This window comes from Prionailurus bengalensis, chromosome E3 (genome assembly GCF_016509475.1).
Source record: "Prionailurus bengalensis isolate Pbe53 chromosome E3, Fcat_Pben_1.1_paternal_pri, whole genome shotgun sequence".
In the NCBI taxonomy this organism is placed as follows: Eukaryota; Metazoa; Chordata; class Mammalia; order Carnivora; family Felidae; genus Prionailurus; species Prionailurus bengalensis.
The window spans coordinates 16,463,870-16,483,602 of NC_057357.1; the positions used below are offsets into that span (position 1 = coordinate 16,463,870).

The following is a 19,733-nucleotide window of genomic DNA, read 5'->3' on the forward strand; positions in this document are numbered from 1 at the left end:
CAGAGCATGAACGGGGTAGGGGCACAGAGAGAGGGAGACACAGAATCGGAAACAGGCTCCAGGCTCCAAGCCATCAGCCCAGAGCCCGACGCGGGGCTCGAACTCACAGACCGCGAGATCGTGACCTGGCTGAAGTCGGACGCTCAACCGACTGCGCCACCCAGGCGCCCCCAAAAAAATTTTTTTTAAAAAGAGAATGAAAAGACAAACCACAAATTGGACAGAATATCTGCAAATTACATACTGAACAAAAGACTTATATCCAGAATATACAAAGAACTGTCAAAATTATGTAATAAAAACAAAATAATGGGCAAAATATTTAAATAGACATTTCATCCAAGATATGTGAAATAAAAGAAAACACTCATTCATTACCAAGAAAATGTAATTAAACCACAATGAGATACCCCTTCAAACCAATATAAACAGCTAAACTAAAAATTACTAAAAATACCAAGTACTCGTGGAACTCTCTTACATTGGCTAGAGAGCATGCAGAATAGTGCAGTCACTTTAGAAAAGAGTTTGGCAGTTTCTTAGAGTTAAACTTATTCTCACACAAAAACACAGATGGTGTGTTTACAGTAGCTGCATAATTGCCAAAAACTGGAAACATCTCAAATGTCTTTCAATTGATTAGTGAATAAACAAACTGCAGTATAACCATACACTGTAATACTACTTAGCAATAAAACGGAATAAATGCACAACAATGTGGATAAAGCACAAATGCAGTATGCAAATGTAAGAAGACACACTCAAAAGGCTATATACTGTATTATTTCATTTACATGATTTCTGGAAAGGGCAAACTCATAGGAAAAAAAAACAGATCAGCTACCAAGCACTGGGCACAGGGAAAGGCATTAATTACAAAAGACATAATGAGATAATTTCTGGGGGTGATGAAACTGATCTGCCATACACATGAATTGCTTATATATTAATGACAAGATAAATCATTTGAAAATAAATATTTATAGGAATCCAGTGTTACTCTAAAATTTCTGGGAGTGAAAAATTTTCTTGACCGGCTATTGGAAGAGTAGCTATGTTATTTTTCCCCAGAAGAAAAAGTTCCTTCTCAACACCCAAACAAGGACAACCACAGGGCTCACTGGGTCTACTATCTTTATACACACACTTAACTAGCTTTCTCAGAAAAACAACATGAAACTTTGGGTAAGCTGTACCACTCACTCTGTGACTGATCTGGGGCACATATGTAACTTATCTCAACCTCAGCCCACTAATCTGTAAAACACTGAGTTGGCTGTCAGGATTAAGTGAGGCAGTTTATATAAAATAGCCAAAGCCTTACTTTTCCTACACTTAGACTTTGTCTTCTCACCTTCCCTTTCCCTCATATTCTATAGAAACATTTCCATTGGAAGTTAGTCTATTCTCAGAGCTAAACTCCAATTTCTGAACCATCTGGTTATGAATACTTCTTTTTTTTTTTTTAAGTTTATTTTGAGAGAGACACAAAGAGAGCATAAGGAGCAGGGAAGGGGCAGAGAGAAGGGGAGAGAATCCCAAGCAGGCTCCGCACTATCAGCACAAAGCCCAAGGTGGGGCTTGAACTCATAAACCATGAGATCATGACCCAAGCCGAAACCAAGAGTTGGCCGCTCAACTGACTTAGCTACCCAGGCCCCCTGATTTTGTGTATTTCTTAAAATAATTTTCAGCTACCAAAAAAGGCCAGGCACCCCTGGCTACTTCAAATACCACAAATATTAACCATAATATTTGTGTACCAACGGCAGGCAATAAAGCCACAACACCAGTGAGGATTCAGCTTCTGCTCTTTTCATTGTAAACACAACCTGCTTCAAATCTGTTTTATCAATATTAAAGGTTGTAATGGCCAAAAAGCATTTAGACTAAAGGAATAATTTCAACTGACTACATCGTTAGGTGCTCTCACAAAGTCTACTTTCTTGCATTTTGGCCTCCCCACTAAGAGTTTGGAGAAAAAAATGAGAACTCAAAGAGGTGACAGACTGATTTACTTAGATCAGTCGGAATGAAGTGATTTCATCGTAACAGGTAGAATAACAACAGCACTTTATCATTCAGGAACCAAAAGCAAAGACAGCCAAAAAGGACAAAGTTAAACTAGAAAGCTGAAATAACGAACTCAAATATCCCCATCTGCTGTAGAGTCTATACAGTAACAGCAGTCCATTGGGCTGCTTTGAAAATTACAATTAAATGAGTGTTAAATGCATGAACATTAAATGGACTCAATAAATGGAATGTAAGGTAGAGACGTGAAACTTTCCTGGTTCATCCGATATAATTCATACTGGCTTTTAATAAGGAAGATCTTCTCTGATCCTTCCCCCCCCCCCCCAAACATTACAAGCTTCTAAGCTTAAAGCTTATAATACATCAAAGAACAAGAATGACTTTGGGTAACAAGTAAATAATATTCCCTCAAAAATACATACATATGGTCCTAGACACAACTTACCAAGACTCGATGAAGAAATAAAAAATCTCAACAGACCTATAAGTAGTAGGGAGATTTAATGAATAATCTAAAACCTCAAATAAAGAAAGGTCCAGGACAAGATGGTTTCACAGGTGAATTCTAGCAAACATTTAACCAAGAATTACCACCAAATCTTCTCAGGGGCACCTGGCTGCCTCAGTTGGTACAGCATGCAACCCTTGATCTCAGGGTCGTGAGTTCAAGCCCCTCATTGGGCGTGGAACATACTTAAAATAAATAAAGAATACAGTGTGTCAAATATTAAAAAAATAAACAACAAAAAAAACTCCACCAAATCTTCTAACTCCTCTAAAATATTAAAGCAGACAGAACACTTCCTATTTTATAAGGCCAAGACTGCCCTGATACTAAAGCCAGATAAAGACACCACAAGAAAACTATAGACCAGTATCTCTTAAGTTAGTGCAAAATCCTCAACAGTATATTAACCCAACCAGCATATTAAGGAATTACACACAATGACCAAGTGGGATTAATTCATGGAATGCAAGAACTGCTCAACACGTGAAAATCCATCAGTGTAATGTATCACCCTAAAAACTGAAGGAAAAAAAACGACCTAATCAGCTGAGTTGTTGCAGAAAAAGCATGTGGCACAATTCAATACCCTTGCATGATAAAAATATTCAGCAAACTTGGAATAGAAGGAAATTACGTCAACATAACAAAGACCACATACAAAAAACCCACAGGTAACATCTATTCAATGGTGCAAGGGTTTGAAAGCTTTTTCTCTTAAGATTAGGAAGATGACAAGGATGACTGCTTTCACACTTTTTTTTTTAAGTTTATTTATTTTGAAAGAGAGAGAGAGAAAGACAGAGGGTGGGAGGGAGGGAGGGAGAGGGAGAGGGAGAATATCCCAAGCAGGCTTCAGGCAATCAGTGCAGAGCCTGACATAGGGCTTAATCTCACGAACCATGAGATCACGACTTGAACCGAAAGAGAGTCAGACGCTTAACCAACTGAGCCACCCAGGCGTCCCTGATTTCACCACTTCTGTTCAACATAGTACTGGAAGTCCTAGCCAGAGGAATTAAACAAGAAAAAGACACAAAAGCATGCAAACTGAAAAAGAAGTGAAATTATCTCTGTTCACAGACAACAACACTATGATATAGGTGGAAAAGCCTAAAGATGCAACAAAAAACTGTTAGAACTGATAAACAATTTCAGCAAAGTTACAGGATACAAAAATCAACACATGAAAACCAGTTGTGTTTCTATATACTGATAATGAACAATCTGAAAAAGAAATTAAGAAACAACTCCATTTACAACAGCACTGAAAAAAATTAAAGAATTAGGGATAAACTTAACCAAGGAGGTAAAAGATTTGTATACTGAAGACTATAAAATATTGCTGAAAGATTTAAAGAAGACATAAACAGAAAGAAATCCCATGTTTGTGGACTGCAAAACTTTACACTGTTAAGATGTCAAGGGGCGCCTGGGTGGCGCAGTCGGTTAAGCGTCCGACTTCAGCCAGGTCACGATCTCGCGGTCCGTGAGTTCGAGCCCCGCGTCAGGCTCTGGGCTGATGGCTCAGAGCCTGGAGCCTGTTTCCGATTCTGTGTCTCCCTCTCACTCTGCCCCTCCCCCGTTCATGCTCTGTCTCTCTCTGTCCCAAAAATAAATAAACGTTGAAAAAAAAAATTAAAAAAAAAAATGTCAATACTATCCAAAAACAACCTACAGATTCAACATAAGCCCTATCAAAATCCCAATAACATTTTTTGCAGAAATAGAAAAAGCCATATGGAAATCCCAAGGGACCCTAAACAATCCAAATAATCTTGAAAAAGAATACAAACAGAAAATGGAACAGTGATTGTCAGGGGCTGGGGTGAGGAAGAAATGGGAGTTATTTAATTGGTAGAGAGTTCCAGTTTTATAAGATTAAAAACTCCTGGATACTGGTTGCACAACATGTGAATATATTTAACACTAATGAACTACACACTTAAAAGTGGTTAGGATGATAAATTTTACCACAAGTGAAAAAACAAAGTATATACACACAAACACACATTTGAAAGATGACTGCCTTCAGAGTTCACCTGGAGAGGCAAGAGAAGTCACTTAGTTTATTGACAGTGTAGCCCCCGTGTGTCTGAAATAACACCAATGTTTCCCTCAAAAGAAAATTATTAATTATCCTGAATGAATGACAACGGCTTTTGGGATTTATCAGCTCTGGTATTAATTCTAAAAGACTAGGGCTAGTATTCTTCTCATATAAACTAATCTTAATCCAATTTTTAATGATGTTTATAATTCCTATTTAAAAAAAGAAAGAAAGAAAGTAACCAGGAAAAGTAATCAAGCCCCTGGAAGACAATATTGTCAACCTATTTTTGCCCCAAGTAAACACAAATGACAAATGACTTAACTGATCAACTTTATAAAGAGCACTGTAATTTGTGAACTTCATTTCTAACCAATTTGGCCTGAGTGCTAGAAAGGGGTTATGGGGCAGCTCATAGAACTGGGATTCAAAAAACAACAAAAAACAAAGAAAGATTTTTTACATTACATTCTGTTTCTGGCTCTAGAAAGACACTTGTGTCTAAGTCTTAGCTGTCTGGTCTATGATACCATGATCCTACTGTAAAAGAGCACTGTGTGTTAATTATGATTCAAAACCCAACTAAATAGAAATACACCAATGCTAAGGATGGTTTTTGTAAGCTATCATTTTCATTGTGTCACACTTTTCCTAGTTAAAATAATTTTTACTTACTTGGTCAACTTGTGGCTTTTCATTGCTGTGAGAAACTCTCTGACAATCTCAGGACTCTGGTGCCTGCATGGTGTTTTTGATATATATTTTAATGTCTACGAAAAAAATTTTAAAAAGAAAATGCATAAGGCAAAATCTGAATGAGAAAAAGGGAAGACAATGGTTATAATTTAGTATTGTAAAATTTTGTTTAAAAAATCTTCTATAGGGGTGCCTTGGGTGGCTCAGTCGGTTAAGTGTCCAACTTCAGCTCAGGTCATGATCTCATAGTTTGTGAGTTCAAGCCCCACGTCAGTCTCTGTGTTGACAACTCAAAGACAAAGAAAGAAGAAAGAAAGAAAGAAAGAAAGAAAGAAAGAAAGAAAGAAAGAAAGAAAGAAAGAAAGAAAGAAAGAAAAGAAAGAAGGAAAGAAGGAAGGAAAGAAAGAAGGAAAGAAGGAAAGAAAGAAAGAAAGAAAGAAGGAAGGAAGGAAGGAAGGAAGGAAGGAAGGAAAGAAAGAAAGAAAGAAAGAAAGAAAGAAAGAAAGAAAGAAAGAAAAAGAATTGAGCTTTGCCCAAAGAGACGGTCTGTCCTTTGCCTTCAGCTTCTGAGAGGCAATGTTATACTTAATAGGAGTATCTTTCTCTGGAGGTCTTATGTCATAATGAATAGTCTTAACAATGTGACTTAGGGTGGAGGCTTTGGGTCATGCAGAATCAGTGCACCTGGAGGCTGAGATGAACTACAACGGGCAACCAATCATTCAATCATGCCTATATAACAGAACTCAAATAAAAATTTGGGAAGCTGAAGTTTAGCTGAGCTTCCCTGGTTGACAATATTTTGTATGTATTATCACACATTGATTTCAAGAGAAACATTTTCTGACTCCACCCACATTAGAGGACAAACATTTTCTGACTCCACCCACATAAGAGGAGGATAGAAGCTCTGTGTTGGCATTTCTCCTAGAATCTGCCTCATATGCTTCTTCCTTTGGTCAATTTTAATCTGTATCCTTTTCATGTAATGAACCATAACTGTGAATGTAATAGCTTTCAGTGAGTTCTGAGTACTTCCAGTAAATTACTGAACCCAAGGGTGGTCTTAGGGATCCCTGACTCGCAAATGGTGTTAGAATTGAGGACAGTCTTTTTTTTTCACTATTCCCTCTAACTCTGTCATTGGCTAACCTCACCATTGGCCAAATTTCCTCCACTTGCATGAACAGAATAAAAACTGGGTTAGAGTAAAACTACTCAAATCAGTAAGAGTCAGTCATGATTTGGTGGCCAGTCATCCCTGGAATAAACCAACCCCTCAATGCTAGTTTCGGTAGCCCCTCGACAAGCCTAGGCTTACTTCATAGGTGATAGTATTCAAGTTCTGTTGCCCAGAATTGTGTTTGTTCTTTCCACTTTCTTTCCGTTGCTCTTTCAGATCAGTCAGTAACTGGAACACCTGGGAAGTGATAAAAGATTTTATGAGTAAATATGAGAAATGTATCTATTTCATGAGCAATGATTTTTTTTAAGTTTATTTTATTTATTTATTTATTTTGAGAGAGAGCGAGCAAGCAAGCAGGGGAGGGGCATACAGAGGATCCCAAGAAGGCTCCACACTGTCAGAGCAGAGCCCAATTCAGGGCTCAAACTCACGAAACATGAGATCACAATCCAAACCAAAACCAACAAGAGTCGGAAGTTTAACGGACTGAGCCACCCAGGCACCCCTTAAGGTCAATGATTCTGAAGGATAAACAGAATAGTACGTCTTTTCTTTCAAACCCTCCCCTTAACTCTTCATTAGAGCAAATATGAGTCTGAGAAGCATCTGACATTTAAAAAATGCTTTTATCTAAGTCAAGTAATCCAAATTCATTAGTTTACTGAAATATTTCAAATGTTTCCTTATTAATATACACCATATCACTAATTTCCTCTGATCTCAAAAATATATTAATATTTGAAAGTAAACTTTCCTAAAATATGATATCTCAATAGATGTAGACAACGAATTTTCTAAAATTCAACATCCAGGGCACCTGGGTTGCTCAGTTGGTTGAGCATCTGACCTCAACTCATGTCATGATCTTTGGTTTTTGAGTTCAAGCCCCACATTGGGCCCACCGCTATTAGCACAGAGCTCACTTGTGGATCCTCTATTGCCCTCTCACTCTGCCTCTCCCCCACTCACACTCTCAAAAATAAAAATGAAACATTAAAAAAAATTATTTTAACATCGATTTATGATAAAAACTCTCAAAAAAGTGGGTAGAGAGGGAACATACCCAGTGTGTAAAGGCCATATGTGACAAGCCCTAAGTTAACATCATACTGAACAGTGAAAAGCTGAAAGCTTTTCCTATAAGATCAGGAAGAAGTCAAAGATGCCACTCTTGCCCCTTTTATTTTTTTAAATGTTTATTTTTGAGAGAGAGAGAGACAGACAGACAGACAGATCATAAGAGGGTGAGGGGCAGGGAGAGGGAGACACAGAATCCAAAGCAGGCTCTAGGCTCCAAACTGTCAGCATAGAGCCTGATGTGGGGCCTGAACTCACAAACCGCAAGATCATGACCTGAACCAAAGTCGGATGCTCAACTGACTGAGCCACCCAGGTGCCCCACTCTTGCTCCTTTTATTCAACACAGTATTGGAAGTCCTTGCTAGAGCAATTAGGCAAGAAAATAAATAAAAGGCAGCCAAATTGGAAAGAAAGTGGTAAAACTGTCACTATTTGCAGATGACAGGATACTATATATAGAAAACCCTAAAGACTCTACCAAAAAACTGAACTAAAAATAAATTCAGTAAAGTTACAGCATACAAAATCAATATATAGAAATCTATTGCATGTATACATGATAATAATGAACTACCAGAAAGAAGCAATCTGTAGCAATCTACAGATTCAGTGCAATCTCTATCAAAATTCCAATGGCATTTTTCACAGAAATAGAACAATCCTAAACTTTCATGGAACCACAGAAGACCCTGAATAGTCAAAGCAATCTTGAGAAAGAAGAGCTAAGCTGGAGGCATCATGCTTCCTGATTTCAAATTATATTACAAAGCCACGGAAATCAAAACAGTATTGTTACTGGCATAAAAAAAGACATATAAATCAATGGAATAGAACAGTGTGTCCAGAAGTAAACTCACACGTATGTGGTTACTTAATTTTTTTTAAGTTTATTTATTTTCAGAGAGAGCGCAAAAGGGAGAAGCAGAGAGAGAGGGAGAAAGTGAAAATTCCAAGCAGGCTCTTCATTGTCAGCTCAGAGCCTGACAAGGGGCTTGAACTCACCAATCACAAGATCATGACCTGAGCTGAAAACAAGAGCAAGACACTCAACTGACTGAGCCACCCAGGCATCCCTGTGGTTAATTTTTGACAAAGAAGCCAAGAATATATAATGGGGAAAAGACAGCCTCTTCAATAAATGGTGCTGGGATGGGGAGCCTGGGTGGTTCAGTGGGTTAAGAGTCAGACTCTTGGAGTTCGAGCCCCAAATTGGGCTCTGTGCTGACATCATGGAGTCTGCTTGGGATCCTGTCTCCCTCTCTCTCTGCCCCTCTCCCACTTGTTCTCTATCTCTCAAAATAAATAAAAATAAACTTAAAAAAAAAAGATATTGCCTTAAGGATTAAATGGTATCCATTCATATTTTAAAAATAAAAAAAAAAAGGTACTGGAAAAACTGGTCAAAAGGAAGAGAATGAAAGTGGACCACTACCACATAACCACACAGAAAAATTAACTCAAAATGGATTGAAGAATTGAATGTAAGACCTGAAGCCATAAAGCTCCTACAAAAAACAAAGGAGGTAAGCTCCTTGAAATCAGTCTTGGTGATGATTTTTTTTTTTAACACCAAAAGCAAAGGCAACAAAAGCAAAAATAAAAAAGTAGGACTATATCAAACTAAAAGACACAGCAAAGGAAACCATCAGCAAAATGAACAGACAACTTACTAGATGAGAAAATATCTGCAAATCACTTATCTGATAAAAAGTTAATATCCAAAATATATAAAGAACTTATACCCAAAAACCAATCTGATTAAAAAATGGGGAGGGGACCAGAATAGACAATTTTCAAAAGAAGATACATGGATGGCCAACAGACACATAAAAAAGATGCAAAATCACTAGTTATCAGGGAAATGCAAATCAAAAAAATCAAATGAACTATCACTTAACACCTGTTAAAATGGCTAATACCAAAGAGACAAGAAAGAGTAAGTGTTGGCAAGAATGTGAAGAAAAGGAAACCCGTGTGCACTGTTGGTAGGAATGTAATTTCGTTCAGTCACTATAGAAAACAGTACGGAGGTTCCTCAAAAAGTTCCTCAAATAGGGGCGCCTGGGTGGCTCAGTTGGTTGAGCATCCAACTCTTGATACCGGCTCAGGTCATGATCTTGGTTTGTGAAACTGAGCCCCGCAACAGACTCCATGCTAACAGTGCAGAGACTGCTTGGGATTCTCTTTCTCCTTCTGCCCTTCCCCTTCCCCCTCTTTCTCAAAATAAATAAATAAACCTAAAAAAAATTTTTTTGCACTAAGTTTTTAAAAAAAACAGGATTCTGCTTCAATAAAATGAAAATCTACTAGATTTATACCTGAAAAAGAAAAATTATGAGGCAAGAGTTAAATACAAATTTTACCAAAAAAAAAAAAAAAATGCTATAGAACGTTGGAAGTAAACTCTCCCGACAAGGGAAAAACGTGTGTTAGCGCTGAGGAGCATGGGGGGGGGGGCGGCGGGGGGAGATATAGCTTTCCTGTTTTAGAGATTACGCCAGAGAACTGAGGGAAGTATAGGCTCATAGAGCATACTACATACAATGCAACCTGTCATTATTTTTTCAGCAATAGTGTCATGAGCTCCAATTAATGCAACGTTTCCTCAATGGATAAAACACCCAAATACCCAGCAGAATCCAAACTGGACAAGGAAGTTCCTAAAAGCCGATGGCTTGACTCACAACCATCTCCTTCCTATTATTAGTAGCAACAACTTAAGGAAGGAGTATGGCCAACTGTGTTAATTCCACTATCTTCTATATCACACAATGGAAACTCCAATCTCCTAGAGTTTTCATGAATTGATATTCTAGAAAATGAAAACTTGACCGTGAATGTATGAATCGTTCTTTCTACACCCAGAGTTAACCTATCAGATGTACCAAACAAGACACAGGCAAAATAGAAGGTAGGCAAAAATAAATAATGTTATTATCTTCCCTCTCACCAACTTTTTTCCTTTTTTCCTCCCTTTCTTCAGCAACCCAACCCTCAAGTCCCCAGATTTCAAATCTTTTAGTTCCTACTAAATTATTCATAATGGTGCATCAACTAAGCACTCATCTTCAGTATGGTGTTAATACTTATGAGACTATTATGGGGATCAAAATAATAACATAAAAGCATTTTATAGGCAAAAAGTGGTAATTAGGAAAAGGCATTAAGTATTTCAATGGAAAACTTTCACAGACAGAAAACAGTTCCGAATAGATGCTTCCATCCCATAAAGGCATATAAAATGAAAATCTAAAATCTTTGGGATTTGGGGAAGGTTGCCTACTATAAAGTCTTCCCAGCTTCCCTGAATTACTATGTACAATTTACCAAGCTTATAATTCCAAGGTCCACCAGATGGTGCCATCTGTCCTATTTTAAAGTGGAAAATCCAAATGAATTCAGTCATTTTTAATTAAAACTAATTCAATAATCTTCAGAAGCAGAGGACAAACTACCAAAGAGGAAACTACAATAGTTTATTTCAAAGCTATTTACCTCATAATTACTGAGCAGAGCAGAATTGGCATCCTTCCTGGAAAATAAAGTAAATTGTTGTCAGTCTGGGCACACATTCCTTTGTGGAAATTAAATATCTGTAAAATACCTGTGTCAAGATTCAGTAGTCCACTTCAGGAATTTAGGGACTATAAACCTAAAATTGAGAATGTCCTAAGTCCTACTGGTTTAGCTGGCAATGAACAATTTCAGAGCAAACTTCCCTCTTTACAGCCACAGTATATCACATATCCATTACTAAGTAGGTGACCAAAACACAATGCTTACCCTTAGTCTACATAGGCAGAAGTTAAGTCAGTCATCTGGGAGAGAAGTTAATTGCGGGAAGAACATGGGGCAAAACCAGAGGGTTGGAAAGGGGTGTCAATGAACAGTGAGGGTGCTAGAATTAACTGGAGAAACAGTGCTGTCTCATCCCACAGCCACGTCCTTTCCCCAGTACCATCTAACTCCCACCAGTTATCAACATCTTGGGCAGGCAAGTCCTCCTGCTGAATCCCCAGAAATGGAATCATTAACACTAACATCGCTGCTGGGAATCCCAGCAATGTCAGGAATCCTGCTAGATATCCACAAAGGTGTTCATCTTCTGTATCAATTCAACAAGTAGAGTTCATGTGTCAAGTAGTGGTCAAAAGCGTGGTACCCCTGTGATCAAGGCAAAATGTCATCTTTCATGTATGAGTGAGCACAGCAATGTGACTTGTATTCAATTAAAATCAAGCCATTCTACAATACCACATCAGAAGTATTTACTGTTTTTAACAGTCCAGAGGCAGTATAGTGTGATAATTAAGAACACAGTTATGAAACCTGAAAAATCTGGGTTCACATTCTAGCTTTGACACTTATAAGGTATGGGAGTTTTAGGGAGTTTATTAACTCTCCTAAGCTTCCCCATTTAAAATAAAAAATGGGGCTAAACTAGTACCTAGAAGTACAGCCTCGATTCTAAACCCAGCTCCACCGAACATTAGAGCTCTGTGAATTTAGGCAAGTTACTTAACCTCTTTGTGCTTAAATTTCCTCACCCATAAAATGACAATTATAGTACTAACCACATGAGATTATTTACAGGATTAAACTGAAATATGTAAAGTACTAGAACACAGTAAGTACTCAAAATGCCATCTATTACCACTGCCTGTGTTACAACCATAACTTCTTCCTACCTCACAGGGCTATTAGGAGGATGAAATGAGACAACAAATTTTTGAAGTGTAGCCTCATTCCTGGTATTAAGATCCTCCTTAGTGGAAGGTTATTAGTTTTTAAAGATACTACTTCACTGAATTCTCATTAAAAACCCTGTGATGTAGGAATTATTAGGACTCCTTCTTTATAAATGATGAAATTGAGGGGCTCCTGGGTGGCTCAGTCGGTTAAGCGGCTGACTTCGGCTCAGGTCATGACCTTGCGGTCTGTGAGTTCAAGCCCCGCGTCGGGCTCTGTGCTGACAGCTCAGAGCCTGGAGCCTGTTTCAGATTCTGTGTCTCCCTCTCTCTGACCCTCCCCCGTTCATGCTCTGTCTCTCTCTGTCTCAAAAATAAAAAAAAAAACATTAAAAAAAATTAAAAGAAAAAAAAGAAAAATGAGACTGGACAAATACAAATCGGTAATGCAGAATCCTAAAAATTCAGGAGGACGTCTGGACTTGACATAATGTATAATAAAGACTACAGTTTGTTATTAAACCAGGAGCAGAGCTGTGTAATGAAAATGCTCACATAAAATTTCAAAAACGTGGGCCAAAGAGGTGGGTGATTTCCCTAGTCAATCAATAACGGAAAACGAGCAGGTGGCTACCATAAGGGTCTGACCTGGGACTTTGGTCAGCAGTACAGTGACGTCAGCTCTAATCAAGTCAACATGTGAACCTTACCAAATGCTACTGGTCATTCAACAAATAGCTGAGATTTCACAAAAAGTGTTGCTTTGCCCAAATAACCACAATTGCACTCAGGTCACAAAGAATATCATACTGAAAAGTAATCTAACATAGGAAGGATATGCAGAATCAGTGTATATGATATGCTTTACTTAAAACTGAAAATGACAGGGGCACCTGGGTGGCTCAGTCGGTTAAGCGGCTGACTTCGGCTCGGGTCATGATCTCGCAGTCCGTGAGTTCGAGCCCCGCGTCGGGCTCTGTGCTGACAGCTCAGAGCCTGGAGCCTGTTTCAGATTCTGTGTCTCCCTCTCTCTGACCCTCTCCCGTTCATGCTCTGTCTCTGTCTCAAAAATAAATAAACGTTAAAAACAAAACAAAACAAAACTGAAAATGACAAGTGAAACCACATGTCATCTTTGCTTACTCAATCAAGAAGTCAGCCCACTAGGCTTTTTCCTATCTTTGCTTGAAATTGAGTTAAAACTCCCTGTTTGTCTTAAAATACACTGTAACTAAGAGATCCCTTGCTGGAACAGACTGGAAAATAATACAAATGTTATTTTTCCCCAAGGCTAAGGGGTCAGGTGTCACTGTTACAACTTCACTTCCAAATCATGGCCTCTCCTCTGTCATGGAGAATATCCCATGCCTTGGGAAATTTGTCCTTGGCTATTCCAAGTTATTGCCCCACTGCCTGAGCCGATATTGTTAACGCAAGAAGCCAAAGAACATCATTTGTCTTTACTAAAACCAATATACAAAGGAGACACACTCTCTTGTACATGTGTTTTAATGAACCTGTGTTTGGGGGCCAGGAGAACAATGGATGTTTAAACAAGTACCACATCTTAGAGATTCTGGTTGGCAGAAGCTGACTTATTAATTTATTCTTATATTAGGAAGATAAATAATTTTTTTTACCCAGTAAATACTAATAAAGTAAATGCCAATATGTGCTGGGCTTTCCTTTATTCAATTAAAATGTCAATGGGCATAATAATATCTACCTTTTATAAAACGGACTATGTTCATTTCAATTCCTGAATGAAATGTATATATTGATAAATGTTTTAAAAACAGCTTTTATCCTACTATAACCATCACTAAGTGGCAGGTTGCTGGGACCAGGGTATGGCAAGACTGGACAGACATCAACTAAAACAAATGATCTAATTTAATAGCACCAATGATGATGTGATGCACTGAGAAAGACACATCCCTTACAGCAACTCTGTCAAAGAATTTTTAATTTGAATCCAGTCATGAGGATATAACCAGACAAATCCAAGTTAAGGAACATACTTTAAAACAAATGGTTCAGACTCTTCAAATATCAATGTCATTTGTAACAATGTCAGTGTCACAAAAACAAGTTAGGAAACTTCTTAAAGGAGATTAAAGAACTATGACAACTACAAGTTGTATGACAATTAAAAATGTATGATTCTTGAAAGGATCTTGAATCGGTGGTTAAAAAAAATCCAGCTAAAATGACATTGTTGGGACAACTGGAGAAATTTTAATATAGGCTGTAGTTTAATGATACTGGTACATCAGTGCTAAATTCCCTGGGTGTGACAATGGTATTGCAGTTAAATAGAATACATTTTTATGACTGGATAAAATGACACGATATCTCCAACTTTGAAATGATTCAGTAAAAAGTGTGTGTGTGTGGAGAGAGAGAGAGAGAGAGATTAGGCAAATATATCAAAATGTTAACATTTAACGGTGACTCTAGATAGAGGGTATAAAGGTATTTATGGTGTTCTTTTTGCAACTGTTCTATGGGTTTGGAATTTTTCAAACTAAAAAGTTGAGAAAAATGGAAATGTAAAACTAAAGAATTCTATAATGTTAAAAAAGACAGTAGTATAACTTATAACTAAGGACATAAAATGCATTTTCCTCCAATGTTTTTTAGGGTGACTATAATCTGTCAATTATATATTTACAAGCCATTGTTTCTACTGAGCAGGAATTGTCTGCTCTCTATATAACTTACACTTCAGTATTATGTAATACATTCACAAGCATTCAGACTTCTAGAAACTCCCCACCTACACAAAACTTAATATTCTCCTAAAGGACTTAAACTAGTACTGATTTTATTTACACAGATGTTTAAAGCAAATATTCCAAGTGAATTTTAAAGAGTGTTTGAATCTATATTTACATGTAGGAGTTACTTAATCTCCTTAAGTAATGAATTAGTTGACTGAAGTTGACTTGCTATTTGAAATGTAATGTGCAATTTTGCTTAACTTGCTGAGTCATTTAAGGGATGCAAACAACTACTTTGGAAAATCGAATTCTGAATAAACAGAACAAAATGATCTATTGGCAGACCTTTCTTTAGAAACACACATACACATACAAACAGCACCTTTTAACTGCCACACAGTTAATTTACGCATGCAATGATGAACAGAACTGCTCAAATTCTCCTATGTTCAACCTTTGATTCAAGTCACGTTCTGAAAAACTAAAGTACAAGAAAACTGGGCAGCCTTCAAAGTCAATGAACTGTTTAATCTGTAGCATTCTCTCGGGAGCTAGCAAAAAAATATCCTCTTTCCAGTCCTGTTACAGGACCTGTTCAGCTAACTTCTCTAAATCTCACTATTTCCAGCTGTAAAATGAAGGAATTCTGACATGATCTCAAAAGGATTATAGAGAAGATAGTCCATTTTCCCTATGTATATTAAATTCAAGAATAAAAGAGTGAACACAAAGCTTTCCAGGTATATAAACAATCCCAAGGCATTAGACAAAGTTACCCAAATAGCAAATACTTTATATATACCAATAGTTAATTTTCCTATGAATATTTTGTAACCTTTTACCCAAGGAAAATGTATCCAAATGAGGGTGAACAAGTTTTTATTTTTTAAATTCTAGCACTCAATCAAATAAAGCATAAATATTCATCACCTTAAAAAAAAAAACTTATAGTGTATGTCTACATGTATTATTCACTCAGTAAGTATTTACTCAGCAACTGATGGAAAAAAAGTAGTAAAAACTCAGAGAAGTTTTCCTTTCATGCCTCCTCCCTCCAGGTCCTAGGAATGCCTGAAAGAGGTACAATGTTTGTCCTCGTAGAGACTCAGGCTTCTGCTAAAGATGCTAAGGACCACACCTGCCAGAGATCATACCTCATATTGGTGGCCAGGCAGGAACTAAAGTTAGGCCTCCAGACCTTTCCATTTCAGGGGTCCTTCCACTCTCTGGAAACCTCACTTTCCCATAAATCACTCACTGCAAAATTCTTGACTAGTGTTAATAAGTCAATGAGTCCTTGGGAGAAATGGATAGGTTGCTTTAGGAGAAAAAACTCTTGATTCAAACCATTTCACTTAGGAAAATCAGAAAATCTAAATCAGAAAATGCTCAGCAATTAGGAAACTAGCTAACTCAATTATATGAATTTTTAATTAAATTATCAAATTAATGAAGTACTGTTATATTATTTAATTCAACAACTATCTGCTGAATGCCTAATGCATGCGTCCCTGCCTTCATGGACCGTTCTCAGGAGGGAGACAAGGCACTAAACAGGTAAACATTCATCTACTGTTACCACTTGTAATTATTCAAAAGAAAAGTAAACTATGGTGCTTGTAAGAGACAAAAGGACCTATTTTAGATTGGCTAAAGAGGAAAAGCAACATTCAACTTGAACTATCAAAAAGATAAAGAGGGAGCAGGACAAAGAGAAAAGTATACAAGGCAGAGGGAACAGTAAAGCAAAGGTCCTGAGGTAGTAAAGGGCTTGAAAGATTACAGAAACTACCTGCCAGTGGAAAGTGTGTGTGTTTAGGGGTGGGGACAGTAGCACAAGAGAGGGTTGGTGAATAGGTGAGGTTATACAGGGTCATATAGGTCCTAGTAAGGAATGTGGATTTCCTCTCAGTACAACAGAAAGTGAACAGTTTTAATAGGGGATGTGTTGATCCAATTAATATTTTAAGATTACTCTGTCTGCTGACTGGAAAACAGAAGAGGGGGGGACAAGAGTGGAAGCCAAAGGCTACTAATCTAGACCAGAGATGACAGACTACATTTAGCTATGGAGATGGTGAAAAGTAACTGTATACAAAATATACTGAAGGTGGAGATGACAGGTCTCACTGATGGACTAGATTTAGGGGTGAGGAAGGAGGGCTTGATTTCTGGACTAAGCAATTGGATGGATGATGAGAGAAAGGGTTAGAAATACACTTTTGGGAGTCACCAGCATATAAACGGGTAAAATGACCAAGGGGAGGGTGTGAAGAGAAAGAGGTCCTGGGACTGAGCCGTAAGATACCGCAACATTTAAGCCAAGCAAGGGAGGAAGGATAAACCAGGAAAGGAGACTGAGAAGCAGTCCTTGATGTAGCAGAAAATGCAGACAGCATGTTGCAAGGCCCAAGTTTCTAGAGTTTTTCGTTTTGTTTTGTTTTTCAAGTACAATTGACAGTTTCTGTATCAACTGCTGCTAAGAGATCAAGAAGATTGAGGACAGAAAATCAACCTTTGAATTTGACAAGATGGAGGGCTCAGATAATCATCACAAAACCATTTCTATAGATTGGTGTGGATAAAAGCCCAACAGACTGAGAATGAGGGAATAAAAACACTTCTAAGAATGAGGGTGTAAAAACACTTCTAAGCAGTTTTGTTCTGAGGGGAAGCAGAAATGGAGCAATAAGTGGGCAGGAATATGGGGACAAGGAATTTTTAAAGATGGATAAATTAAAGCGGGACTGTTTAATGACAGTGAATACTCTAGTAAAGAGGGGGAAATTGGAAATAGATTGGGCTACAGTAATATATCTGAATGTTTTTCAAGATGTAGGTTAAGCCCCATTAATGAACTGCAAAATCAATTTAGTGGGTCAGCTTTCTTTTTTAATTTTTTTAAATGTTGTTATGTATTTTTGACAGAGAGAGAGAGAGACAGAGACAGAGCATGAGCAGGGGAGGGGTAGAGAGAGAGGGAGACACAGAATCTGACGCAGGCTCCAGGCTCTGAGCTGTCAGCACAGAGCCTGACGCGGGGCTCAAACTCACAGACTGTGAGATCATGACCTGAGCTGAAGTCAGATACCCAACCGACTGAGCCACCCAGGTGCCCCATCATTCTTTTTTAATAAGAAACAATATAACAGTGTACTGAATACAGTAAAAGTATTATTTCACGAAGCTTTCATTTGTTACATATATATAATTGTGGTTACTAAAAATCTGAAAAATAGTAGTATACATGACCATTAAACATGAAGCAAAACAACACAAAGGAAAATGTGAGTATTAAATAATCAATGCCAAAGAGAACACGATATGGGTATGCCTACAAGTTAATGTGAACCATGGAAAAACCCACATGCAGAGCAGCAGCAAAAAACTTCATCTGCACGCAGCACAACAAGCAAACATCATACACACGAAGAAGTTTCTGAGGTCCCAGTCCTAGCTCCAGTACTTCCTTCTTCCCAGAAAACCCGCCCCTTCCCTTGCAAGGCCAAACTCGGAGAGGCCTTCTTCCCAGTTAGGGCTCTCCAAGGTAAGCCCCAAACTCTAATCCAGCACTTCTCCATCTCTCCTGCAGGTACCCCCAGGGCGGACTCAGGGCTTCACACCTTCTAAGTCCCCGCCGGAACACCGGGCTGAGCTCCCCACTGGGAACCAGGTCACGCTAGGATATGAACGATGGAGGAAGCAGGCACACTGATAGACCGTCAGGCCAAGCCACGCTGGGCCCCGCGTCCCAAGCACAGGGTGGGAGTAGGGTCGAAGGTTCCGAGAGGCAGAGCGAGGGTCCCTTTCCTCCCCGCCTCCCGCCCCAAGCCTTCCCCAACCACCCCCCCCCCCCCACGCTCGTACAAGCCCGCGCCCTCGGCTCCCCTCGACCCAGCCGTCCCCAGCTGTGGACACTTGCGCGAGCCCGGGAACGCGCCCTGGATGACTTACACTTCCATGTCGACCCCGAGTTGTCGCCTCCGCCCGCCAGCACACACGCAGCCTCACGCTACGCCGCCACCGCTTCCGTCCTCCTCACAGCGCACCGGGTAGCCGGCTCCGCGCGCCGCGGGGCACGTCGGGATCGCCGCGCTGCATGCCGGGAACCTGGCGGACCGGGCCGGAGACCTCAATGCAGCCAGACTTCTGTGCACTTCATGTTGCGGGGCTTGAAACTGTTGAGGGACGCCTGGTGGAAGCGCAAGGCGGCTTTGTGCTGCTGGAAATGTTCTGTTTCATGATCCTGATGTTGGGTGTGGCGCCGTGTGTTCTGTTTCTGAAAATTCAGTGAGTTGTCCACTTTTGTGTATGTTGTAATTGAATAAAACGTCTTAAAAAGTGAAAAACCCTCAGCCTCCCTTCTCGTTATCACTCTTCTTGAGAGCTATTTGGCGCGCGCACGCACACACACACACACACACACACACACACAACTGTAAGGGTGCCTGGGTGGCTCAGTCCCTAAGCGTGGATTTTGGCTCTGGTGATGGTCTCACAGTTCCTGAGTTCGAGCTCTCTTTAGGCTCTCTGCTGCCAGCGCAGAGCCTGCTTGGATCCTCTGACCCCCTCTCCCTCTGCCCCTCCCCTACTAGCGCTCACTCGCACTCTCTCAAAAATAAAAAAATAAACATTTTTTAAAAAGCTGTAAGGGTAAGACTCTGACCTTCCAGCCTTTCTAGAAATTTATCTAAAGGGACTTATCAGATGCTTGAAGAAAGGTGGTTTTGTAGTGATATTTTTTTCAGGGAGATAGCCTGAATATCCA

The 19,733-nt window shown here is 39.0% G+C and overlaps 1 protein-coding gene across 3 annotated transcripts in view; it reads right to left on the minus strand.

Moving 5' to 3' along the window:
- LOC122471382 (CGRP receptor component) overlaps positions 1-19,307 on the minus strand; it is a 43,422-nt gene extending 24,115 nt beyond the window's left edge. The window contains exons 1-4 of one of the 3 annotated variants that reach the window (XM_043559892.1): positions 18,920-19,307; positions 11,050-11,086; positions 6,610-6,708; positions 5,268-5,362 (exon numbers count right to left, since the gene is read on the minus strand). In XM_043559892.1, coding sequence (XP_043415827.1) covers positions 5,268-5,362; positions 6,610-6,708; positions 11,050-11,086; positions 18,920-18,927 — 239 coding nt within the window. In that variant the 5' untranslated portion in view covers positions 18,928-19,307. The remainder of the gene's footprint in view (positions 1-5,267; positions 5,363-6,609; positions 6,709-11,049; positions 11,087-18,919) is intronic. The other 2 variants (XM_043559894.1, XM_043559895.1) reach the window with 2 other exon arrangements.
- Between the last annotated feature and the right edge of the window lie 426 nt (positions 19,308-19,733).